Here is a 19,443-nt window from a genome sequence, read left to right as displayed (position 1 = left end):
CTATAATATCACTGTATTATTTTTCTGCAATATGCTTCTTAAATGTGCATGTTTGTGTCAGGAACACACAGCAATATCTTCTTGTGATCATAGCTTTTCTTCGATTTGAAATTTGATTATTTTATGGTTTTGTTGGACAGAAAACTATATCAAACTGATATTTGATGACTTCACTGCAGATCTTTTTTGCACACCAAACAGCATTGATTGGTCATTGGTAGGGTATTTACATTATTTTCTTCGGTTAGTCATCCTTCCCAAACATCTCTGGCTTTATGTCTTTTAAATGGTCGCTGAACACGGAGTGGAAATGAAAGCGCAGGTGTAGGTGCTGGTGGAGGACGCGCTGTAAGAGCTGACTCAAGCACACGGCAGTAGTAGGGTTATTATTTATCAGGACCGGGGGTGGAGTCACATCTAGTCATTGTTGTGGGAGGGTTTTGCGACAATCACACCTCGCCGGTGTCCATATATGGTTCGTGACGTCACGCGCCGGAGGTCCCATTCATATAAAACTGATCGGCCGGAATCCCCTTGGAGGAAATGTAGGCACAGACGCGCTCGGGCCTCTTCGTCTCGCCCGCAACCGCCGTTTAGGAGCAGACCAGTTGAATTCTTTTGGCAATAACAGCAACTTCTAGACGTCAAAATGAAAGTGTCCAGCATAGACTGCCGGCGTCTGAGAAAGATCATCAGGAAGGAGTGTGGGAGCTGCCTTATTGTGGATTGCCGACCTTTTTTTTCATTCACGAATTCCAATATTAAAGGTTCTGTCAATGTCAACCTCAACTCAGTGGTGGTCCGGAGGTCTCGAGGAGGGCCGGTTCCTCTCCAGTTTGTCATTCCGGATGAGAAAGCGCTGTTTCGGCTTCGGGAGGGGAGCATATCAGCTATCGTAGCTCTGGATGACCGGACGTCCCACTGGCAAAAGCTGAAAAAAGACAGTGTAGCACAAATAGTAATAAACACCCTCTCACATCTAGCGAGCGGGGCAAACATCTGTTTCCTGAAAGGTGAGAGTTTGGGGACATTAAACTATTTTAATCCAGAAATGAGAAACCAAACATAGTCAACGAGTTTGCTTAGCTGTTTTAAAATAATTTGAAATAGCCTGGCTTGCATGGTGAAGACTGACAACTTGTTCACATTTTATCAAACGTTTTACTCATGCCTTTATATTAAAATGATTGAAATGTTGGGCTGCCTTGAAATTAAACTTCACTCTGTCTTGATATGCTGCTGTACAGACTTGAGAGCCGTGGCTTTTCTAAAAGCCGAATTATCCCTATTCCTGGTAGAATATTAACATAAATCTTATTCTTCATAAGCGTGAAGCGGCTTAATTAGTCTAAATGGCGTAACCTAAAAAAAAACTATTGGCCACTTTTATTTCACATGTGTAGACTTTTTAGGGATTATTTATGGACTAGCCTATTCAATTTGACGTTTTCCTGCTGTTAAGGCCAAGTCATCTTTTTCCCACTACCCCTCTGGCCCGTGTGAAAAGCAGCCTTCATTTTTCTCGCACTTCTTGGCGAGATAAATGTCCAGCTGCGTGCGTCAACGGAGCAGATGAGTCAGTGCGGGTGAAACACAGGCAAATTGGTGCTGCAATGACTTTTTTACTTCGATTTTTAAAAAGCAGACATTTCTTTCATCTAAATAATTCCCTGGAGGTTCTGATAACGTGACGAAACACATCAATTTCCGTCTGTCACCTATGCGTCCCCAGGATGTTGGCCTAAAGGGATTACCGGTCCTTCAACTGCGATCTCCTGTAATTAAATACGCGCTTATAATCGGGTTATAAAGGTTATAATCGGTGCTAAGACTGTTTCATAAATGCGGCCATTTCCCAAGAGGTGCATGAGTGTGTCAGGGGGTAGTGGTTGTTATTATAAGCTTTCTTGTTAGGCTACAAACAACGAATGTGTTGATGTTTTTCTTTTTGCTCAGGAGGATACCAGAACTTCCACTCTCAATACCCTGAACTTTGCACTGAGGTGAAAACCATCGACCAGAGCGGAAGTGAAACTGACAGAAGAGTCAGCAGTCACAGTGAGAAGCTTTGTCACCACAAACCAGACTATGATCAGGTTTGGAAACACGTTTTACAGCACTACTTTCCACCCTTGCTCTCTCACAACCCCAGGGCACTGACAATTTGTATTTTTAGCCCTATTCAAAAAGAAAAAATACAAACATCCAAAGTCTGCTGACATCAGATAGGCTTATATTTGGCACCAGCACATCAAAACATTTTCTCAACATACATATAGCTTAAATAATATCTGACCTTTGCTACTCACCAGCCATTTCTGATTCAAAAGGGACAGAGCAGTCATTGATGCCCAGCTGCTATGGGGACACCCCCTGGAGAAAAGCACTCTTTTAACACTGACCTTTGTCCTATCTCCTCCGCTGACCAAACAGAAAGCACGTGGCTGCTTCACATCTCAAAGAACACTCTATTGTGTCTGTGGTGTTTTGTGGGTTATTTCACTTCATTCCTCCAGCTGTATACAGCTGTGTACATTTTATCTGCAGATGTACTTAATGTTTTGCTGGCAGGTGCTTGGAAATTTTGGCTTGGGTGTATTTTCTCAAACATGCCTTAAGGGTGGGGTAAAGCAGATGAATCAAGGCTTAGTGTCCAGTGTTGTGTCTTGTTAGGAGGTTGTGTGTTGTAGATTCTAGTCCTTATCTTCTCACAACTCTGTTTTCTCACCCTTTTCCCACTCAGGGTAAACCTGTAGAGATCCTGCCTTTCCTCTACCTCGGTAGTGCCTACCATGCCTCCAGACAGGACTATCTCAGCGACCTTCACATCACGGCCTTGCTCAATGTGTCACGCAGGGACCTGCGGCCAGAAAAGGGCCACTACGACTACAAGTGGATCCCAGTGGAGGACAGCCACATGGCTGACATAAGCTCCCACTTCCAGGAGGCCATTGAGTTTATTGGTGAGTTGGAGGGAAAGATCGTTGTGCCCATTTCTTTACAGGGGATAGCTCTTTAACTCTTGTGTGGTTTACTGGGTTTACATTCAAAGGTTTGTGTCGGGGCACTGTTATTTTATAAAGTTGTTGATTCACTCATCTTAGTACTCAAAATAGTTCATACACGCAAACCAGCTACAGAGGGAAAGAAATACACCTCCACCAACATCGAACATTTTCCTGGAATACGTCATCTTTGCTGTCACTATATTTATAGTGCAACATCACCTCAAGAAGTCTCAGAACTACCCAAGCTGAGTCTGAGAGACACCTATACATAGGTGTGGTTATTTTTGAAATACATTTTCAAACATGCATCCTTTGCCCTTCACACCTGCTCCCGTGGAGGTCTAAGAAACTCAGCATTAATCAGTTTAGGTTGTTCTGCTGCATAACCCTCCCCCCAACATATCAAACCAGTCAGCTTTCATTCAGGATTTGTTCATTTCCCTCATCTGACCTTACTCCCCCCCTTCTTTGCTTTAAAAAGACTCTCCCATGCCGTCATTGCCTCCCAGACCTAATCTCAGTGGCTTACTGTACTGGGTGTGGCCAGTCAGTGTGACAACTGGGTGATCTGTCCGTGTTCAGTAAATGTGGGGTAGAGGAGGTCCAGAGCTGGTTGATACACACTCACACATAGCCTACACACAGAGTTATTAGCGCTGGTTGGGTGGAGGATTAGAGCTAGCAGATTGACAAAGAATGAGAAAACAATTTTTGGTTGTTTACAGATGAGAATCATTGTGGACATGAGGGCAGTGGGGCAATGAATGTGTTAGAGAGAATGAGAGAGTGTGTGGGAGAGGAGAGAGGTGCTGAATAATAGCAGCAACAGTAGCAAAAGATATACACAATGTACTGGTGGCTATTTATAGCCAGGTATAACCAAGGACAAAGCTCACCCACAAGCAGCTTGGCTGACCAGTATTGTGGGGCTGCTGTTGTCGTACATTGTTTGGGGCTGCAGCCTACATTTAGGGTGTCTTTGATTAAGCCTGTCAGTTACATAAGGCAGCAGTTTTTTCCTGGGGTAGGTTTAGCCTACATTCAGGAAGGACCTACAGAATTCATAATCTATGCCAAGTGACTTCAAATGTGGTGTACACAAATTCTCACAGATCAGCCAAATGAAAAGCAATCACCAATTAGAAACCCTTCAAACCTAGTGATTTACAATCGGGGGGAGAAAATACATATTAAGTGACCTCCTGAAAGAAAATAGCTGCTGAAGCGAATCATGACACCTCTGGCCAATGAGGGCGCATCACTTGAGGATAGTCATTCAAACACCCGCTTCTGACCCCTCATCTCTTTTGTTGCATCTGCCATTCCAGATGGGAAGTTTATGATTCAGTCATGTAGTTTATCAAATATCATCATTGTCAGAAATCATCATTTCCCCCGCAGTGGCTCTCAGAACCAAACAGAAGGAGCCCTCAGTGTTTTTATTTACCAGACAGACAGACAGAGCGAGATCTGTAGGTGTCTACAGGGGCTTTGTGGAACTAAGTGTAGTTAGATTAAACTAAGTAGGCAGAAAAGGAAACAAGTAGGAGTTTGCAATCTTTCTAGGAATTGAAAAAAAAAATCCCAAAATGTGTCTTGAGCGACACTTGTACAAATGACAGTAGATTTTTGTGTAGGCATTAGAACATACAGCACTGCAGTTCTAAATTAGAACATACAGTACCTCCCTGTGCCACATTAAACTGCAGCAGCACCCAACGCCCCCACAACAGTGGAAGAGAAAGAAAATCTCATGTAAAGCTGCACTTCGTGACTCAGACAAGCCACACAGGTGTCTGTGTACACACCACTGACTGTATAAATATATTTTATTGCAGTCGATGGTACACACACACACGAAACCAGCTGTGTTCACGTCATGTATGTGAGAAACTATTATGCACAGAAAGGTGTTCACATAGAATCAGTGAGTGGGAGTAAGGAGATGATAATAATTAGACGGTTAAAATTTGATTTTTCATTAGTTGTTAAAACTACCTATTGATGCATTGCAACCCTCTCTACCACTTCATTTGATTTAAAAAATAGGAGTTAGAGACACACAAAAATAAAATAAATCCTGACACAAACCATGAGCTAGAACAATTTTGCTGATGATAGCCGAAAGAAAGAAAAACTGGGCCCTTATCTGACCAGATAATTTATTTTGGCTTCTTTTCCTTCCAGATCATGTGAGGCAATCAGGGGGAAAGGTCCTGGTCCACTGCGAAGCAGGAATCTCACGCTCACCTACCATCTGCATGGCCTACATCATGAGGACACAGCAGGTGCAGCTGGATGCAGCCTTTGAGATCATCAAACAGCGCCGGTCAATCATCTCACCTAACTTCAGTTTTATGGGTCAGCTGCTGCAGTTTGAGTCAGAGGTTCTCTCTATGGCCCCGGCTCATACTGCCATACGTGAACCGGCCACACCCTGTGCCCCAGAGTCTGCCTCCTTTTTTGCCAATGACGTTGCCCCCACATTCAACACCAAAAACTTTGAGCCATCTGTGTTCACCCTCCCTACCTCTTGCCTGCAGTCCCCAGTCCATCACCAGTTAAAACTGAGCCCAATAACTGCACTGCCTTAAAATGAACTATGAGTACTATATAATCTTACTTGAAAAAAATAAAATCTAATGTTCTCTGTTTGCTTGGTGTTGAACTCAGCAGAGCAGATAGACTGGAGATCAGTGACAGAATCAGTGAAGAGTCAAGATAATAGTATTAATTCACAGACTTTGAGGCCTATGAAATCTACGGGTTGCAAACACTGATACTGTTTTCCTGTCTTGTGAACTGCAGAGGTGAAACAACAGCACAGTGATAAACTGCAATATACTTGCCTTAGGTTGATATTGTGATTTATTTGCCTATTCACAAATACAGTCAGGCATTTAAACCTAATTTATTTGAAAGTTACAGTCCGTCCGATTTTTTTAAAATCATGTGGATATAAATGTGTTGTTTAATAAATGTTTTCACCACAAAAACTAGTTGCTGTTCATGTGTGATCATTGTAGCATGTATGTTGGTCTGTAACTGAGGAATCAATTTGGATTTCAAGTGAACTTTGCCTTTAATGTACAGTGACCTATTCCTGCAAACAGCAAAACATATGAAAAATTAACAGGCTACTACTTTTAGAATACATTCTGGCAGGACAGGCCTAAATATAATATAAGCCCTCAGAGCAGTGACACCTGCAGTGACTTAAGTTGGCCTTCATGGGCAGATTTAGTTAAGCAATTATGCTTATAGTAATAGGGTGCATATGCCCAAATTCTTGGTCATCAAGTTAACATTATTGGTATACTCAGTGTTACCTATGCAAACTATGAACCACTGAACACTTCCATTAGATTTCTTAAATCCAAACCACAGATAGAGAAAACTCCAACTGGAGATAGAAAAACGTTGTATTTTCTAGGGAGAGAATGAAGCATATTCTATAATGATCAACAAGCAACCGTTTTAACGATTACAAGTTTAAGTCCTACTAGATTAGTGATCAGACCAGTGGCTCGGCCACTTTTCTGTCTTTGGCGCCTATACAGACAACAAGACTGTACCAACTGTACAAACAGGAAGTAAATAAGTAGCAAACGTGCTGTTTACAGTCAAACACACAGTGATCACAGAGTCATCATAGTATATTAACATGTGCAATATTTCTATAAGGCTAAATTACAATCAAATTAAATCACCACAACAAATCATTTAGAGTATGTTTATTGCTACAAGAATCGTTCACATAATGGTATGATCCATTGTATTCCGCCCCCGCCGCCATTTTCCGTGTTTTTCTCTTTTGCTACACAGTGTTTCACTAATGCAGCAGTTTCAAAAAATTTCTTTAAGTTTGGGTTGTTAATTTCCGGACTTCTCCAGTTTATTGGAGAAGACCACTTTAACCAAGAAGACTCAGTGCTTAGATAGCCATGTATATCAAACAGGTAAGCTAAAGACACCGGACTTGTGCGTTTTGCCGACTATCACTGGCCTGACGGTAATTCGGCTGTCTTAACGTTATTCCACTAAATTACTGTGCTCAGTGTACTGGGGGGTTTTCCACATATTCCAGCGATAACTGGGTTGCAGAGCTAAGCACAATAACATCAAAAATTTAGTTAAGATACATAGTTAGCTTGTTAATGCTAGTTAGCGCTCTTTGGAGTAGCTTAATTGGAATTGCCCGCCCCCTTCTCATGGTGCTAAGCTAACGCTACAAAGCTAATGTTACAGTAGCTGATTTCTAGCTTTATTCAGTAGTTAATATGCAGTTAACTTTAGTTATTGATTTCATCATGTGTGAATATAACGGACGCTCTAACAACGTCATAATAATTGCCTAGCCTATGGTTCATCTTGCTAACAAGCATGCCAACTGAGTGCAGTTGCACATACATCTGCTGACAGTCAAGGGCCTGTTTGAAATCGTGCCTCTCATTTTATTATTGGGTTAACGTTACATTTGATGTTGCGAGTGTAAGTTATTTTATAATCGGAGAGCAGAGGTAGTAATATTGCTTCATTCATGTCCCTTCATACAGCTTTGTCTAGCTGCAGTAATTGGTCAGTGCTATTTTAAATATGAGGATGATATGACAGCGTGCTCACGGTGGTCTTTGGGTTCTTGTGCAGGTTATCATCCAGGGGTTCAGAAGTTACAGGGACCAAACTGTTGTAGACCCTTTTAGTCCAAAGCACAATGTCATTGGTGAGTATGTTGTGCTCACCTCAACGTTTCACCTGTGTGTATTATAAGATACTGTTTGTTTTTTTTTGACTTACTGGGTTTATGTGGGTGTCAGAGAATTCAGGTTCACATACAAAAGTAGGTTCATGTAACTGGCTGTAAATGCATGTCATCATGTCCCTTATTTTGTGTGTGTGTTTTTTTTTGTTACAGTTGGAAGAAATGGGTCAGGAAAAAGTAACTTTTTCTATGGTATGCAACTTGAACCTCAGTGGATTCTATCACACAGAAGTCACACATTTTACCTTCTGTGAATTTATTGTTTGTCATCTAAAACTGTGGCTGCTCTCTGTTTTTGTAGCCATTCAGTTTGTGCTCAGTGATGAGTTCAGCCACCTGCGACCTGAACAGCGCCTGGCTTTGCTCCATGTAAGTACAGACAAATGTCAGACACACTACAAATCCCAGTAAAAATTAGTTTTCAGACATACACACTTTGACAAAATATTGTGTTCTAATAAGTGCTGGATTACAGTAGTCTCATTAGGGTTAGGTTAAAATATGATATTTGTGTTAAAGGAGAATGAAACTTTGTGAGAAATGTATTTTGAGATGCAGCACTTTTAATAAATGTAAACATCTCACTATTGCGTTAAAATGCTATTTCCTCCCCATGACTACAGGAGGGAACTGGTCCTCGTGTCATTTCGGCTTTTGTGGAGATTATATTTGACAACTCTGATAACCGGCTGCCGGTAGGGAAGACAAACATTTCATATTTCACAGTGTTTCACAATGAGCATTCCTTTGTCTGTTTCCATTCTTTAATGCCTGTTTATACTGTTTATTTTGCATTGTTTGCACTGTTTGTTGCTTGTTAATACTGTTTATTTTGTTATACTACACAGCCTTATGTTGGTTTACTGTTTACTTGCCCCTTGCATGGGGATATGTACATGCACATTGAGAGCTGATGTATTGAGTCAAATTCCTCGTGTGTCCGACACACCTGGCCAATAAAGCTGATTCTGATTCTGATATTGATCCTATTTTTGTAATTGCTGACACATTGGTTCTTTCAGCTTCATAATGCAGAAGTTGATGAAGGAAGACTATTAATTAATTCCTTGTTTTCTGTGTTAATATGAAAAATATAATGAATAACAACATATCTGCTTGTGAAAACAATAAATGTTTTGATTGGTGAAGCCATTAGAAGCTAAAGCTAGGGGTTTACTGGTATATTGACATGCCATTTGGACTGGCCAAAGACCCTGGTGTATAACACTTGTGCTAATAAAACTACAGAATAAAAAGTATGTCACTTAAATACCCGATTAGCCACAGAAAACGTATTTTAAGATAGGCATCTTAGTCTGTTTTACAACTGTATTTGTGCAAGAACATTTAAAGAAAATTTACATCGATATGTGTGGAAAAGTACTAGATATTGGTATCACTTTCAAAATAACTTTGCTCAACATCCTCAGTCTAGGCTACCACTGGAAGTTGTACATTATCACTATATTATGTTGTTGAGTTCATATTGAACTGTCTCCCTAAACTGGATGAACACTGATTGTAGTCACACTGCCTCCAGTACACACAGTGCTTATTATTTTTATGATGAAGGCAGGGTGTTTGTACCACACTAGAAATCCAATTGTTGTTTTTCACTGGGTGTGAACCTATAATCATGCAGCCTGGTTGTACTGTGACGTAGACGGCCAATTTTGCTGCTCTGTGCGATTCTCCTCTTGACGAGTGATAAATGTCTCTCCCTCCAGATTGACAAAGAAGAAGTCTCCCTTCGTCGCGTCATTGGCGCAAAGAAAGACCAGTACTTTTTAGACAAGAAGATGGTTACGTAAGTATTTCTGTGGATCCACTGTTTGTGTCCCTGTAATCAGAGGAAATGGCACTTCAGTGATTCAGTGTAATCATTTGTTTGATGGCGTCTGTTATCATTGCAGTAAGAATGATGTCATGAACCTTCTGGAGAGTGCTGGCTTCTCCCGCAGTAACCCCTACTACATCGTCAAGCAGGGAAAGGTGAGAAAGGAGTGGGTGCCAAACTCACACTTGTTTAACACATTATAGTGTTTTTTTTAGTGCTGTGTAATGCATTGCGGTGTGCAAGCAAGGCTGTAGTTAGTGCTGATGTGTTAGCTTGTCATGTTAAATTATATGCATTTTGAGCAGACTGAAACATTGGTGTTGATTGGTCAAAATGACAAGTAACATCTGCTCAAAGTAATGGAGCAGGGTATTTCATCTTATGCATTATTTCAATGTTTTATGTAGATCAACCAAATGGCAACAGCACCTGACTCCCAGCGCCTGAAGCTGTTGAGAGAGGTGGCAGGAACAAGGGTGTACGATGAACGCAAGGAGGAGAGTATTTCTCTCATGAAGGAGACGGGTAAAACCCTCATTACATTATTGTTTAATAGACAATAATTAATTTAACAGAATGTGATTTCCAAATATCAAAACCAGCGATTTCTAAACAAAGGATGTGCGGCAGGATCAAAAACATAAATGTGTGGCAGAGAAAAGAAGTAAAGATAAAAATTTGAAGTGCTTCAAATAGTTCAGTGCATCTAGCAGCAGTAACTGTGCAGACAGCAGAGGGTTCAGATGTTGTATAGTTTAGTTTTCTGCTTTGGTTTAATCAGAAATTCCAATACACTACTCAAAGTCTGTGATGAGCTCACATCTGCAGAATTGTATGAATGAAGAAAAGAAAATATGCCTATTCCATACTTACTGCTGTGCAGTTTTAATTCTAATCTAGTCTTTTTATAGTCATTTACAGCAAAGCCTGTTTGCACTGAATAGTACAGAAGAAAAGTGGAGAAAAAAAATCGCATATTAAATTGCAATCGCAGTATTGCTAAAAAAACATTATTTTCCCAAATCATTCAGCCCTAGTGTGAGATGACAGTTTCAGAAAATTAAGCTTGCATTTAATAGTGGTTTGTATTTTTAAGAACAATGTGGTGTGTGTTCTCCAGAGGGAAAGCGAGAGAAGATCAATGAGCTGCTAAAGTATATTGAGGAACGTCTGCACACTCTGGAGGATGAGAAGGAGGAGCTTGCTCAGTACCAGAAGTGGGACAAGATGAGAAGAGCCCTGGAGTACACCATCTACAACCAGGAGCTGAATGAAACTCGTGCTAAGCTGGATGAGGTAATGAAGTAAAAAAAAAAAAAAAGATTTACTGTATATACAGAGAAAAAAAAAGAAACTGTTAGACTTTGTGTTTGACGGGGAAAGTATCACTACCCACTGCTCAGAAGATTACATATATACACAATACAGTGTTTCCCCTGCAATTATAGGGTGTGTGTGTGTGTGTGTCCCCAACAGTAGTTTTACTATGACAAGTTAAACAGCATTTTAATGGCAGATTACAACTATTTTAGAGTGGTAGACAAATAAGTGATCCTTTAAAAAAAAAAAAAAAAAAATTGTAAGAGCTAACCAGTCACTGTGGCTTGTGCACAAAAAATGTAGTGTTCTGTTCAGAACCTCAAATACCAAGATTTTTATACTTTGTGTGTGTGTGTGTTTCCAATCCCTAGTTGTCTACCAAGAGAGAGACCTGTGGCGACAAATCCAGACAGCTGCGTGATGCTCAGCAAGATGCCAGGGACAAAGTAGAGGTAAAGAATTCCACCTCAAAGAATGGTTTCCATACTTGGGATTAGGGGTGGGTAAAACTAAACATTGTAGTAACCATCACAACATTGTCTGTAACAAGGTGTAACACTGTTTAGTATCCAGAATTACATTGTTGAATGGCTTTTCTGTGTGATGAGACTGAATCAAACAGTCATAATGTTTTATAAATATATACATTGAATATTACTTTAGTACTTTTGAATATTAGTTTTAGGTCTGATGCAAGCTGTTGTATTTACAGTCCTCTGAAATAAATTGCACTGTGAGATTTTTTTTCATTTTCGCTTCTGTTTGGTAGGAGACGGAGCGCGTTGTGCGGGAGCTGAAATCCAAGATCTCTGCCATGAAGGAGGAGAGAGAGCAACTGTCGGCTGAGCGCCAGGAGCAGATCAAGCAGAGGACCAAGCTTGAGCTGAAGGCCAAGGACCTGCAGGATGAGCTGGCAGGCAACAGTGAACAGAGGGTATGGAAGCCTCCCATAAGCGTCACTCTGCACATGTGATGCTGCACCAACAAGGCTCCTCCTCTCCCTTCTCCCTAACCTTTTTCTCTTTTCATCTATTCCACTTACCCTTGTTGCAAGCTGGAAGGAGGAGTTCATCTCCATAATCACTTCACTTTTCAAGTAACTTGGCAGCAATAGCAGCCTTTATGGCCCCCACAATTGTTGTCTTTCACTTTCGTGGAGACATATATGTGTGTGTGACACACACAGAGTCGTGAGAAAGAGTAATGGTATTGGGAAAAAGTAATAAAGGCATGAAAGATTGTGACAGTGTTTTATCAGCTTAGAAATACTGTTTGTTGATATTTATAAGTTTGGTGAAGATCGGATCACATTTAATGAGCAATTTACGCAGAAAACCAGGAAATTGCAAACAGTACCATTACTTTTTCTTGTGACTGCATACATGTATATGTGTGTAGAAGTAGGATTACTGGAGCTGTAAGTGATTGCTTAAAATTGTTTACGTTGCCAGTTTAAAAAAAACTTGTTTTCACCACAATAGTATGAAACAGAATGGCAGGAAAACCTGGACTGCTTTTGAAAGCTGTAACCAGAAAATATTTCTTTTTTTTATTTTTTATTTGCTAAATAATTAATTTTCCAAATTACCACAGATTAATTTCTTGTTGGTTATCTTCTGATAAACTGTTCTAAAGGGTTAAATGTTTTAGTCTCAAGTCTGTCCTAGTGTAAAGACTTGACAGTTTTAGTGCAGAATCTTTCAGCAAAACATTTGCTAGTCCAGTTCTGGGATGAACTGAGAACCAAGTACCAACCTGTGTATCACACTCTTGGCCATCAGGTCTACTATACATCATTTCTGGCATGAGGTTTTGTGTACAGAGTTGGCATTAATCATTTTCCATATGGCTTCATGTTCAGTGTGTTTATGTGCATGTGAGTATACATAACAGCTTTATTGGCTCAGTGTATGGAGTCTCAGGGGTCCCAGGCAGCATGTTGGCTGCTGGTTGCACAAAGATTACCTGACTACTGACAGTGCAGATTCAGCCAAAAGTTATAGGAACAAAATGACACAGGAGGGAAGTGGAACTGCGTCATTAGCTGCTGTTTATTTGAGCTTGCTTTGACATGTGGGGCGTGTGGGTTTGCAGTATGTTTTCAGACTGGTGGGAGGACAGCCTACCTCACCGAAGTCAGCCATCGATTAGATTAGATTAAACTTTATTGTCATTGCACTTGTACAAGGCAATGAAATACAGTTTACCATCTAACCAGAAGTGCAATTGGCAGCCTGTGTTCAGTATGCAGGTGTGGAATTATTGCACATGGTTGACTATTTCTTACCATCACTTTTACTCAGTATTGTTCACTGAATTTGTAACCTTTTACTAGTTCGTCTTGTTTTGGGGTGATCTGACAGTGTATGTTGTAGGGATGGGCATTTAATGCTAAAATACTATTCGATATTTACTGGAAACTATTCAACAATTATTCCAAGATCATGGCTTATGTTTTACGATGAAGTGGTGAGAATAAGTTGCATGAAGAAATATTTGTGGATAAAACATGAATATAAATTGTACTGAGGAGACCTTGGTGTTTTTTCTTGTCTTTATAGCACCTGTCCATCTCTTGATTGTAATATAAGCTTTGTTTATTAATCATCTTTACACTGTCAGCAGCGTGTCTTTCATTTTTACTGCTTTCCTTCCTCTCCATCTCTCATGGGCTACTTTTTGCCATAAATTGTCCTGTTCTTGCTCACCCAGAAACGTCTGCTAAAGGAGCGTCAGAAGCTGCTGGAGAAAATTGAGGAGAAGCAAAAAGAACTGCAGGAGACTGAGCCCAAATTCAACATGGTGAAGGAAAAAGAGGAGCGGGGCATCTCCAGGTATGGATGACTCATCTTCAGCTACACTCCCTTGAGCAGCTGGTGATCAGTCACAGCTTGATGAGTCAGTCATCACATTTTAAATTCATTTTTATAGCGAGAGATCAAGAGGTGGAAGCACATGAAATGTTTGTGGATTCAGCTACAAAGCTTTTTGGTGCAGGTGTGCTACAATCATTTGGATTTCTTAATTGCAGGAAGGTGATGCTGAGATAAATGTGTTGACTTGTTTCTCGATGTTCTTTTGGAAGTCCTAAATAAATCACACATGCACTTTCTTTTAAAATTGCTGCTTTCATATCATGGAAATTATGTTCAGCAGACATCTGTATCTGTGACTAAGAATCATCAAAACAACAAGCACACGGGTAGACAAGAAAAAATGTAAATACTGCTGATAACGGTTGGCTGACAAGGTTGTTACAGTAGCTATGTAAATCTACATTTGTTGGGAAATGAGTAGAACTCGGATGGCTTACAGCGAGGTTTCCTATGTCAACCTGTGGCTTAGTTTATAACATCTGAACTCCCCATCCCATCTCCTTACAGATTGGCCCAGGCTACACAAGAGAGGACAGACCTGTATGCAAAGCAGGGCCGTGGCAGCCAGTTCACCTCAAAGGAGGAGAGGGACAAGTGGATCAAGAAGGAGCTAAAGTCTCTGGACCAGGCCATCAATGATAAGAAGAGGCAGATCGCAGCCATCCACAAAGACCTGGAGGACACAGAGATGAACAAGGAGAAGAACCTGGAGCAGTACAATGTATGACAACTCTGAACCTTTTAACTACTGCTCCAATTTTCCATATTGAAGATTTGTAGCTTGCATGGGAAGTTTGATATTCAGACCAATTTCATTTCAGAGGGATTAATGGTATGTGGTATTTTGTAGCTGTGGTGAAAATTATTAGCTGTGGAGTACAAATGTAGCTACATTTGTGAAAAGCTTTTGGTAATTTTGATTGCTAGGGTTAAAAAACGTATTCAGTTCAAAATTATCTTTGTGGCTGAAAAATTTATGTTGTAATTTCATATAACTTTAATTCCAATAGACTGAAATACCATGATGTATTGTGTTTGCCAGTTTTCATGGTTTCCATAGTTTTAATCTCACGTTCTGACCCACTTTTAACTTGTTTTTTAGAAACTTGATCAAGATCTAAATGAGGTCAAGACACGTGTTGAAGAGCTGGACAAAAAGTATTATGAGGTGAAGAACAGGAAAGATGAGCTGCAGAGTGAGAGAAAGTAAGAACCTTCACTTTCCTTCCAACCCCCTCTTGGACCGCATATTTTTGAAATAGCTTCAGGCCTGGCTTGTGATCTGTGTGTTTATTTATGTTGTCTTGCCTAAGTATAACATAACTCAATTTGGATTAATCGTTATGCAAGTTATTCTTGTATCTTGCATTAAACTGAGAGGTAGAATTGTTCATGCTTCCTTTAAGCCAGGATGTTATTTCTGCTTGGCAACCTAACACCCAGCCTTCTCTGTCCACTTAAGCAACAAGGTTTATGTATACACAAAACAGGTGATGCTTCTGCTCTGGGTTTGAACATATAGTCAGGAAAGATGCTCTCCTGCAACAAATTGAGCATTTTTATTCAAGTCACCATCTATTAATTGAGATGATGTACTCAATATCATATAAATAATGAAATTTAATGAACACATTCATGTTTGTCAAATCCCGAATCCATCGTGCACCCTCCAGTTCACTGTGATCTATTGTTTTTGTCTAGTGGGTGAAAGGGCAGCATAATGACAGCTCTAATAAAAGGAAAACAATATGTGGACCCACAGCTGCAAACTGTTACTAATGTATGATCTTATAATATGAATAACTGACTAAATACTGAAATGAAAACAAGAGGCAGACTGTTTTGGCAGTTTTATTGTTTCAATAATTAAAATTTGATTAACAAATATTAAGCAAATCTGTGTTTCACTTGACGATAGCAGCAGCATGTGGTCTCAGTCTAGGGCATGACAAAACAATTTGAATTATTAATGTGAAAAACAAGGGAGTGAATACTTTTGTGATATGCTCTATATTGCATATATGTATGTGTACGGTAAATATGCAAATGTAATTTGACATGCAAGGTTTTTAAATGGACAAGGAATCATGTTGCGAAAGTTGCTCCTCATTTTTAAGAGGAGACATACCCCTTAAGTGTAAAATCTGCTTGTTCTGTTTTTTGTAAGGTGTCTAAATCATAATCATAAATTATTTACATAAACATCTGCAAAGAACATTTTTTGTTGCATGTTTTACTCTGATTTCTCTGAGTATCATGGCTGCAGTTGGCTTTTAATCTGTTTGATGCCATGAATGACCAGTGGGTGACTGACTGTGTCTGTCCAGCTGCCTGTGGCGTGAGGAGAACGCAGAGCAGCAGGCGTTGGCAGCCAAACGAGAGGACCTGGAGAAGAAACAGCAGCTTCTTCGAGCGGCCACCGGAAAGGTCCATGTCACTGTGCATGATTACTGAATTTAATAATGCCACTACGGGATATGTAATGGCTCCCTGTGGGCGTGTGTGTGTGTGTGTGTGTGTGTGTGTGAAGAAATGGAAATTCTTTTTAGAGTGTTGAAACTGATGACAGATTTGTGGTTCCATATTAATCCCTGTACTTGCGAGCACACATCATTTCTTGGGAGGAATTTTCATTTTCTGAAGACTTACCCTAACCTTAAAGTGTCCATGACATGCTTTTCCATGTTTTCTGACTTATCTGCAATGTTACAGCGGTGAACTATCATCTTAGACGTGACCTAAAGCTCAAAAAATTTGGTTTACATATGTTCTAGTATTTCTATGCAGAAGCAACTGGGTTTATACACATCTTGAGACTTTTTTTTTCCCCAAACAAAATACTAATATACTTTTTTTCTAACAAAATTAAGTATTACGTGATAGTTGTTTGAGTTTGCTTGAATGGGCATAAATCCAGGCCGTTGCGTGTTCATATGAGCTTGCCTTGAAATATATATTTAACTTTGAAAGTTATTTTCCATTTTAACTCATTATTCCTTTTCTTTCTCTTGTGGCCCTCCAGGCCATTCTGAACGGCATTGACAGTATCAACAAAGTCCTTGAGCATTTCCGTCGGAAGGGCATCAACCAGCATGTCATCAAGGGTTATCATGGCATCGTCATGAATAACTTTGAGTGTGAGCCTGCTTTTTACACCTGTGTGGAGGTTACTGCTGGTACCAGGTGAGGACTCCTTTATATATTTTCACTGCCAAATGTTGGTGGGGTTTTTAGTAAAAATATCACTGCCAAACATTGGTGATGAATATGAAAATTGTTGCAAGAAACCATATACTGAAACAGTTGTGGCCTGTCAACTTGTCAATATGAGGAGCTGGGTTCTGGGAAGGCAAAATATACTTAGGTGTGTGGTGTTAAGTTGTTTCTCTGTTTGCACAATTAGTATACCATATGCCTTGGGGCTTAATTATTTTCATCTTAATCCTTGTGTACCCATTATAGGAATAAATGTTGTAAATATTTTGTATATTCTCAGATATTTGTTGGTTGTTTACAGCATTGATTTCTCAGATATTACAATGTGGCAGACTTGTTAAACTGTGTCTTTATTTTCCTTTTCCTCTTTGTTTATGTCCTCCTGACTGCTCTCATGTTTTCCAGACTGTTCTACCACATTGTGGAGACTGACGAAGTCAGCACCAAAATACTAATGGAGTTCAACAAAATGAACCTGCCTGGAGAAGTCACTTTCCTGCCCCTGAGCAAACTGGACGTTAGAGACACCGCCTACCCAGAAACCAATGTCAGTACCATGTATAAATTGTATCTGGTGTTTTGTAAGCAGCAAATTTAGATCTTAACAGCATATGGATGTAACTAAATCTGGAACAGTTAACATTAAAGAAACTATATTAATGCATTTCTTACTAGATTTTGCCATTTTGAGGTGTAACAACTGTGCACTTTTTGCTTTATTCTCTTCATTGCTTGTTGTAAATAAAGCCACAGCACACTGCCTAGTGCTGCTTCACTGAGTTTCCCAGTGACCTCACATATATAATTCACGTTTTTTGTTCAAAGATGCGCTGTGTAGCATGTGTTCATACCTAAATGTTTTTGCCCCATAAGGACGCCATCCCCATGATCAGTAAGCTGCGCTACAGCCCCAACTTTGACAAGGCCTTCAAGCATGTGTTTGGAAAGACCTTGATTTGTCGCAGCATGGAGGTTTCCACACAGCTGGCCAGAGCCTTCACCATGGACTGTATCACTCTGGAGGGTAAGTTGACCTGCCATACCTAGTACACTATCCATCGGCCAAACACTTTTTTTTTACTGGCCAAAATTATAAATTACGTTTTTGTGTCATGTACATATACAGGATTACTTTGAAATAATAATATATTGGATACAGACATATAGAGGCCAGAGCAAAAAGCTGAAGCAAAGTTATTTTAATGGGCTATATCAATCAGAAGTTAATAAATTCAATACAATACAACTCGAGTCCTGACTGAAACATTCAGGGACGAACAAAAGTACATTTGAAGCACCTGTTAATTTCGGACCCTGCTATACACCACTACCACTGAAAAATACTGAAGTGAGAAAGTGAGAACACATAAGCAAAGTGCCAGTCGTCACCTGAAGCACACCTAGAGTGTCAGACCAAAAGTGTGTCAGCAGTGATCCAAAGTTTTTATTAAATAATGTCAGTTCTGTTATGTAAGGCCTGTTTTTCAAAAGGCCTGCACAAGTATAGGCTGTGTAAAATGTTTTGGCTGTATAATTATTTTAAAGGATAAGGCCAGTCTTTTTCTGTATTAATTGGATTTTCAGCCATCTCCATACAGAGACAAACTACATACAGAGAAACTATGCATCATGTCTGAATCATACTCCTAGTTAAACTATCTGCTCCCATGTAAATTCAGGGAGGTGTAGGTTAAGAGGTTTGGCAATGTCATGTGTCAACACACAGAATCTTTGACTCGTCTCTGTACCAGTGATAGTGGTAGTACTGTAGTAGCCTGTTTTCTGTTCTACACTGTACATTGTGTGGTTACCTCCTAGGTGACCAGGTGAGCCACCGTGGTGCACTGACAGGAGGCTACTACGATAGCAGAAAGTCTCGCCTGGAGCTACAGAAAGATATGAGGAAGGCTGAGGAGGAGCTAGGTGAGCTGGAGGCCAAGCTCAATGAGAACCTGCGTAGGAACATTGAATATATCCTTTGATACGAGTTTGTTCATCAAGATAATGTTGATGCCCACAGAAAAATGTTGGTTTCTTGTGCATTGGAGTTTAAAAAATAGGTGCCTGTAAGGGTACAAGCATCAGGCATTACTGACAGTGAAAGATTTTAATTTAGATCAGAAAGAACTTGTCCTGTGTTTCTGTTGACTTTGGGACCGGCTGTTTACTCAAAAACTCTGCTGTGTGCGATACAGAGAGCAGAGGAGAATTGTAAACGCACGATCTGACCATGTAGAGACAGAAATGATATGCTGTCATATAAATAAGATAAATAACATAAGGCTATTTAGTTTGTTTAATAAAAGAACAAGGTATAGACCTGTTCTGTAGGAGAGGTAACCTTAAATGACTTCTGTTGTGATCCAGCACTATATAGAAAATAAAATTAACTTGACCTTAAAGGGGAGGGGGGGGGGGGGGGGG

The 19,443-nt window shown here is 40.0% G+C and overlaps 2 protein-coding genes across 2 annotated transcripts in view; both read left to right on the top strand.

Annotated features, from left to right (window-relative positions):
• Window positions 1-531: 531 nt before the first annotated feature.
• Window positions 532-5,991, top strand: dusp5 (dual specificity phosphatase 5). Its single transcript, XM_020586551.1, has 4 exons — window positions 532-1,013; window positions 1,957-2,096; window positions 2,744-2,963; window positions 5,196-5,991. Exons 1-4 carry the CDS (start codon window positions 650-652, stop codon window positions 5,600-5,602), a joined length of 1,131 nt encoding a protein of 376 aa, XP_020442207.1. The 5' UTR covers window positions 532-649; the 3' UTR covers window positions 5,603-5,991.
• Window positions 5,992-6,784: 793 nt separating this feature from the next.
• Window positions 6,785-19,443, top strand: part of LOC109951833 (structural maintenance of chromosomes protein 3) — a 19,991-nt gene continuing 7,332 nt past the window's right edge. Inside the window, exons 1-19 of the mRNA XM_020586550.1 lie at window positions 6,785-6,967; window positions 7,656-7,731; window positions 7,924-7,962; window positions 8,072-8,139; window positions 8,394-8,465; window positions 9,498-9,577; window positions 9,684-9,762; window positions 10,015-10,132; window positions 10,728-10,903; window positions 11,299-11,379; window positions 11,697-11,861; window positions 13,640-13,761; window positions 14,311-14,524; window positions 14,906-15,009; window positions 16,131-16,230; window positions 16,826-16,986; window positions 17,425-17,566; window positions 17,893-18,043; window positions 18,838-18,990. Coding sequence (XP_020442206.1) covers window positions 6,953-6,967; window positions 7,656-7,731; window positions 7,924-7,962; window positions 8,072-8,139; window positions 8,394-8,465; window positions 9,498-9,577; window positions 9,684-9,762; window positions 10,015-10,132; window positions 10,728-10,903; window positions 11,299-11,379; window positions 11,697-11,861; window positions 13,640-13,761; window positions 14,311-14,524; window positions 14,906-15,009; window positions 16,131-16,230; window positions 16,826-16,986; window positions 17,425-17,566; window positions 17,893-18,043; window positions 18,838-18,990 — 2,116 coding nt within the window. The 5' untranslated portion in view covers window positions 6,785-6,952. The remainder of the gene's footprint in view (window positions 6,968-7,655; window positions 7,732-7,923; window positions 7,963-8,071; window positions 8,140-8,393; window positions 8,466-9,497; window positions 9,578-9,683; window positions 9,763-10,014; window positions 10,133-10,727; window positions 10,904-11,298; window positions 11,380-11,696; window positions 11,862-13,639; window positions 13,762-14,310; window positions 14,525-14,905; window positions 15,010-16,130; window positions 16,231-16,825; window positions 16,987-17,424; window positions 17,567-17,892; window positions 18,044-18,837; window positions 18,991-19,443) is intronic.

Source organism: Monopterus albus, unplaced genomic scaffold (genome assembly GCF_001952655.1).
Source record: "Monopterus albus unplaced genomic scaffold, M_albus_1.0 scaffold412.1, whole genome shotgun sequence".
Classification (NCBI taxonomy): domain Eukaryota; kingdom Metazoa; phylum Chordata; class Actinopteri; order Synbranchiformes; family Synbranchidae; genus Monopterus; species Monopterus albus.
This window is presented reverse-complemented; position numbering and strand designations above follow the sequence as displayed.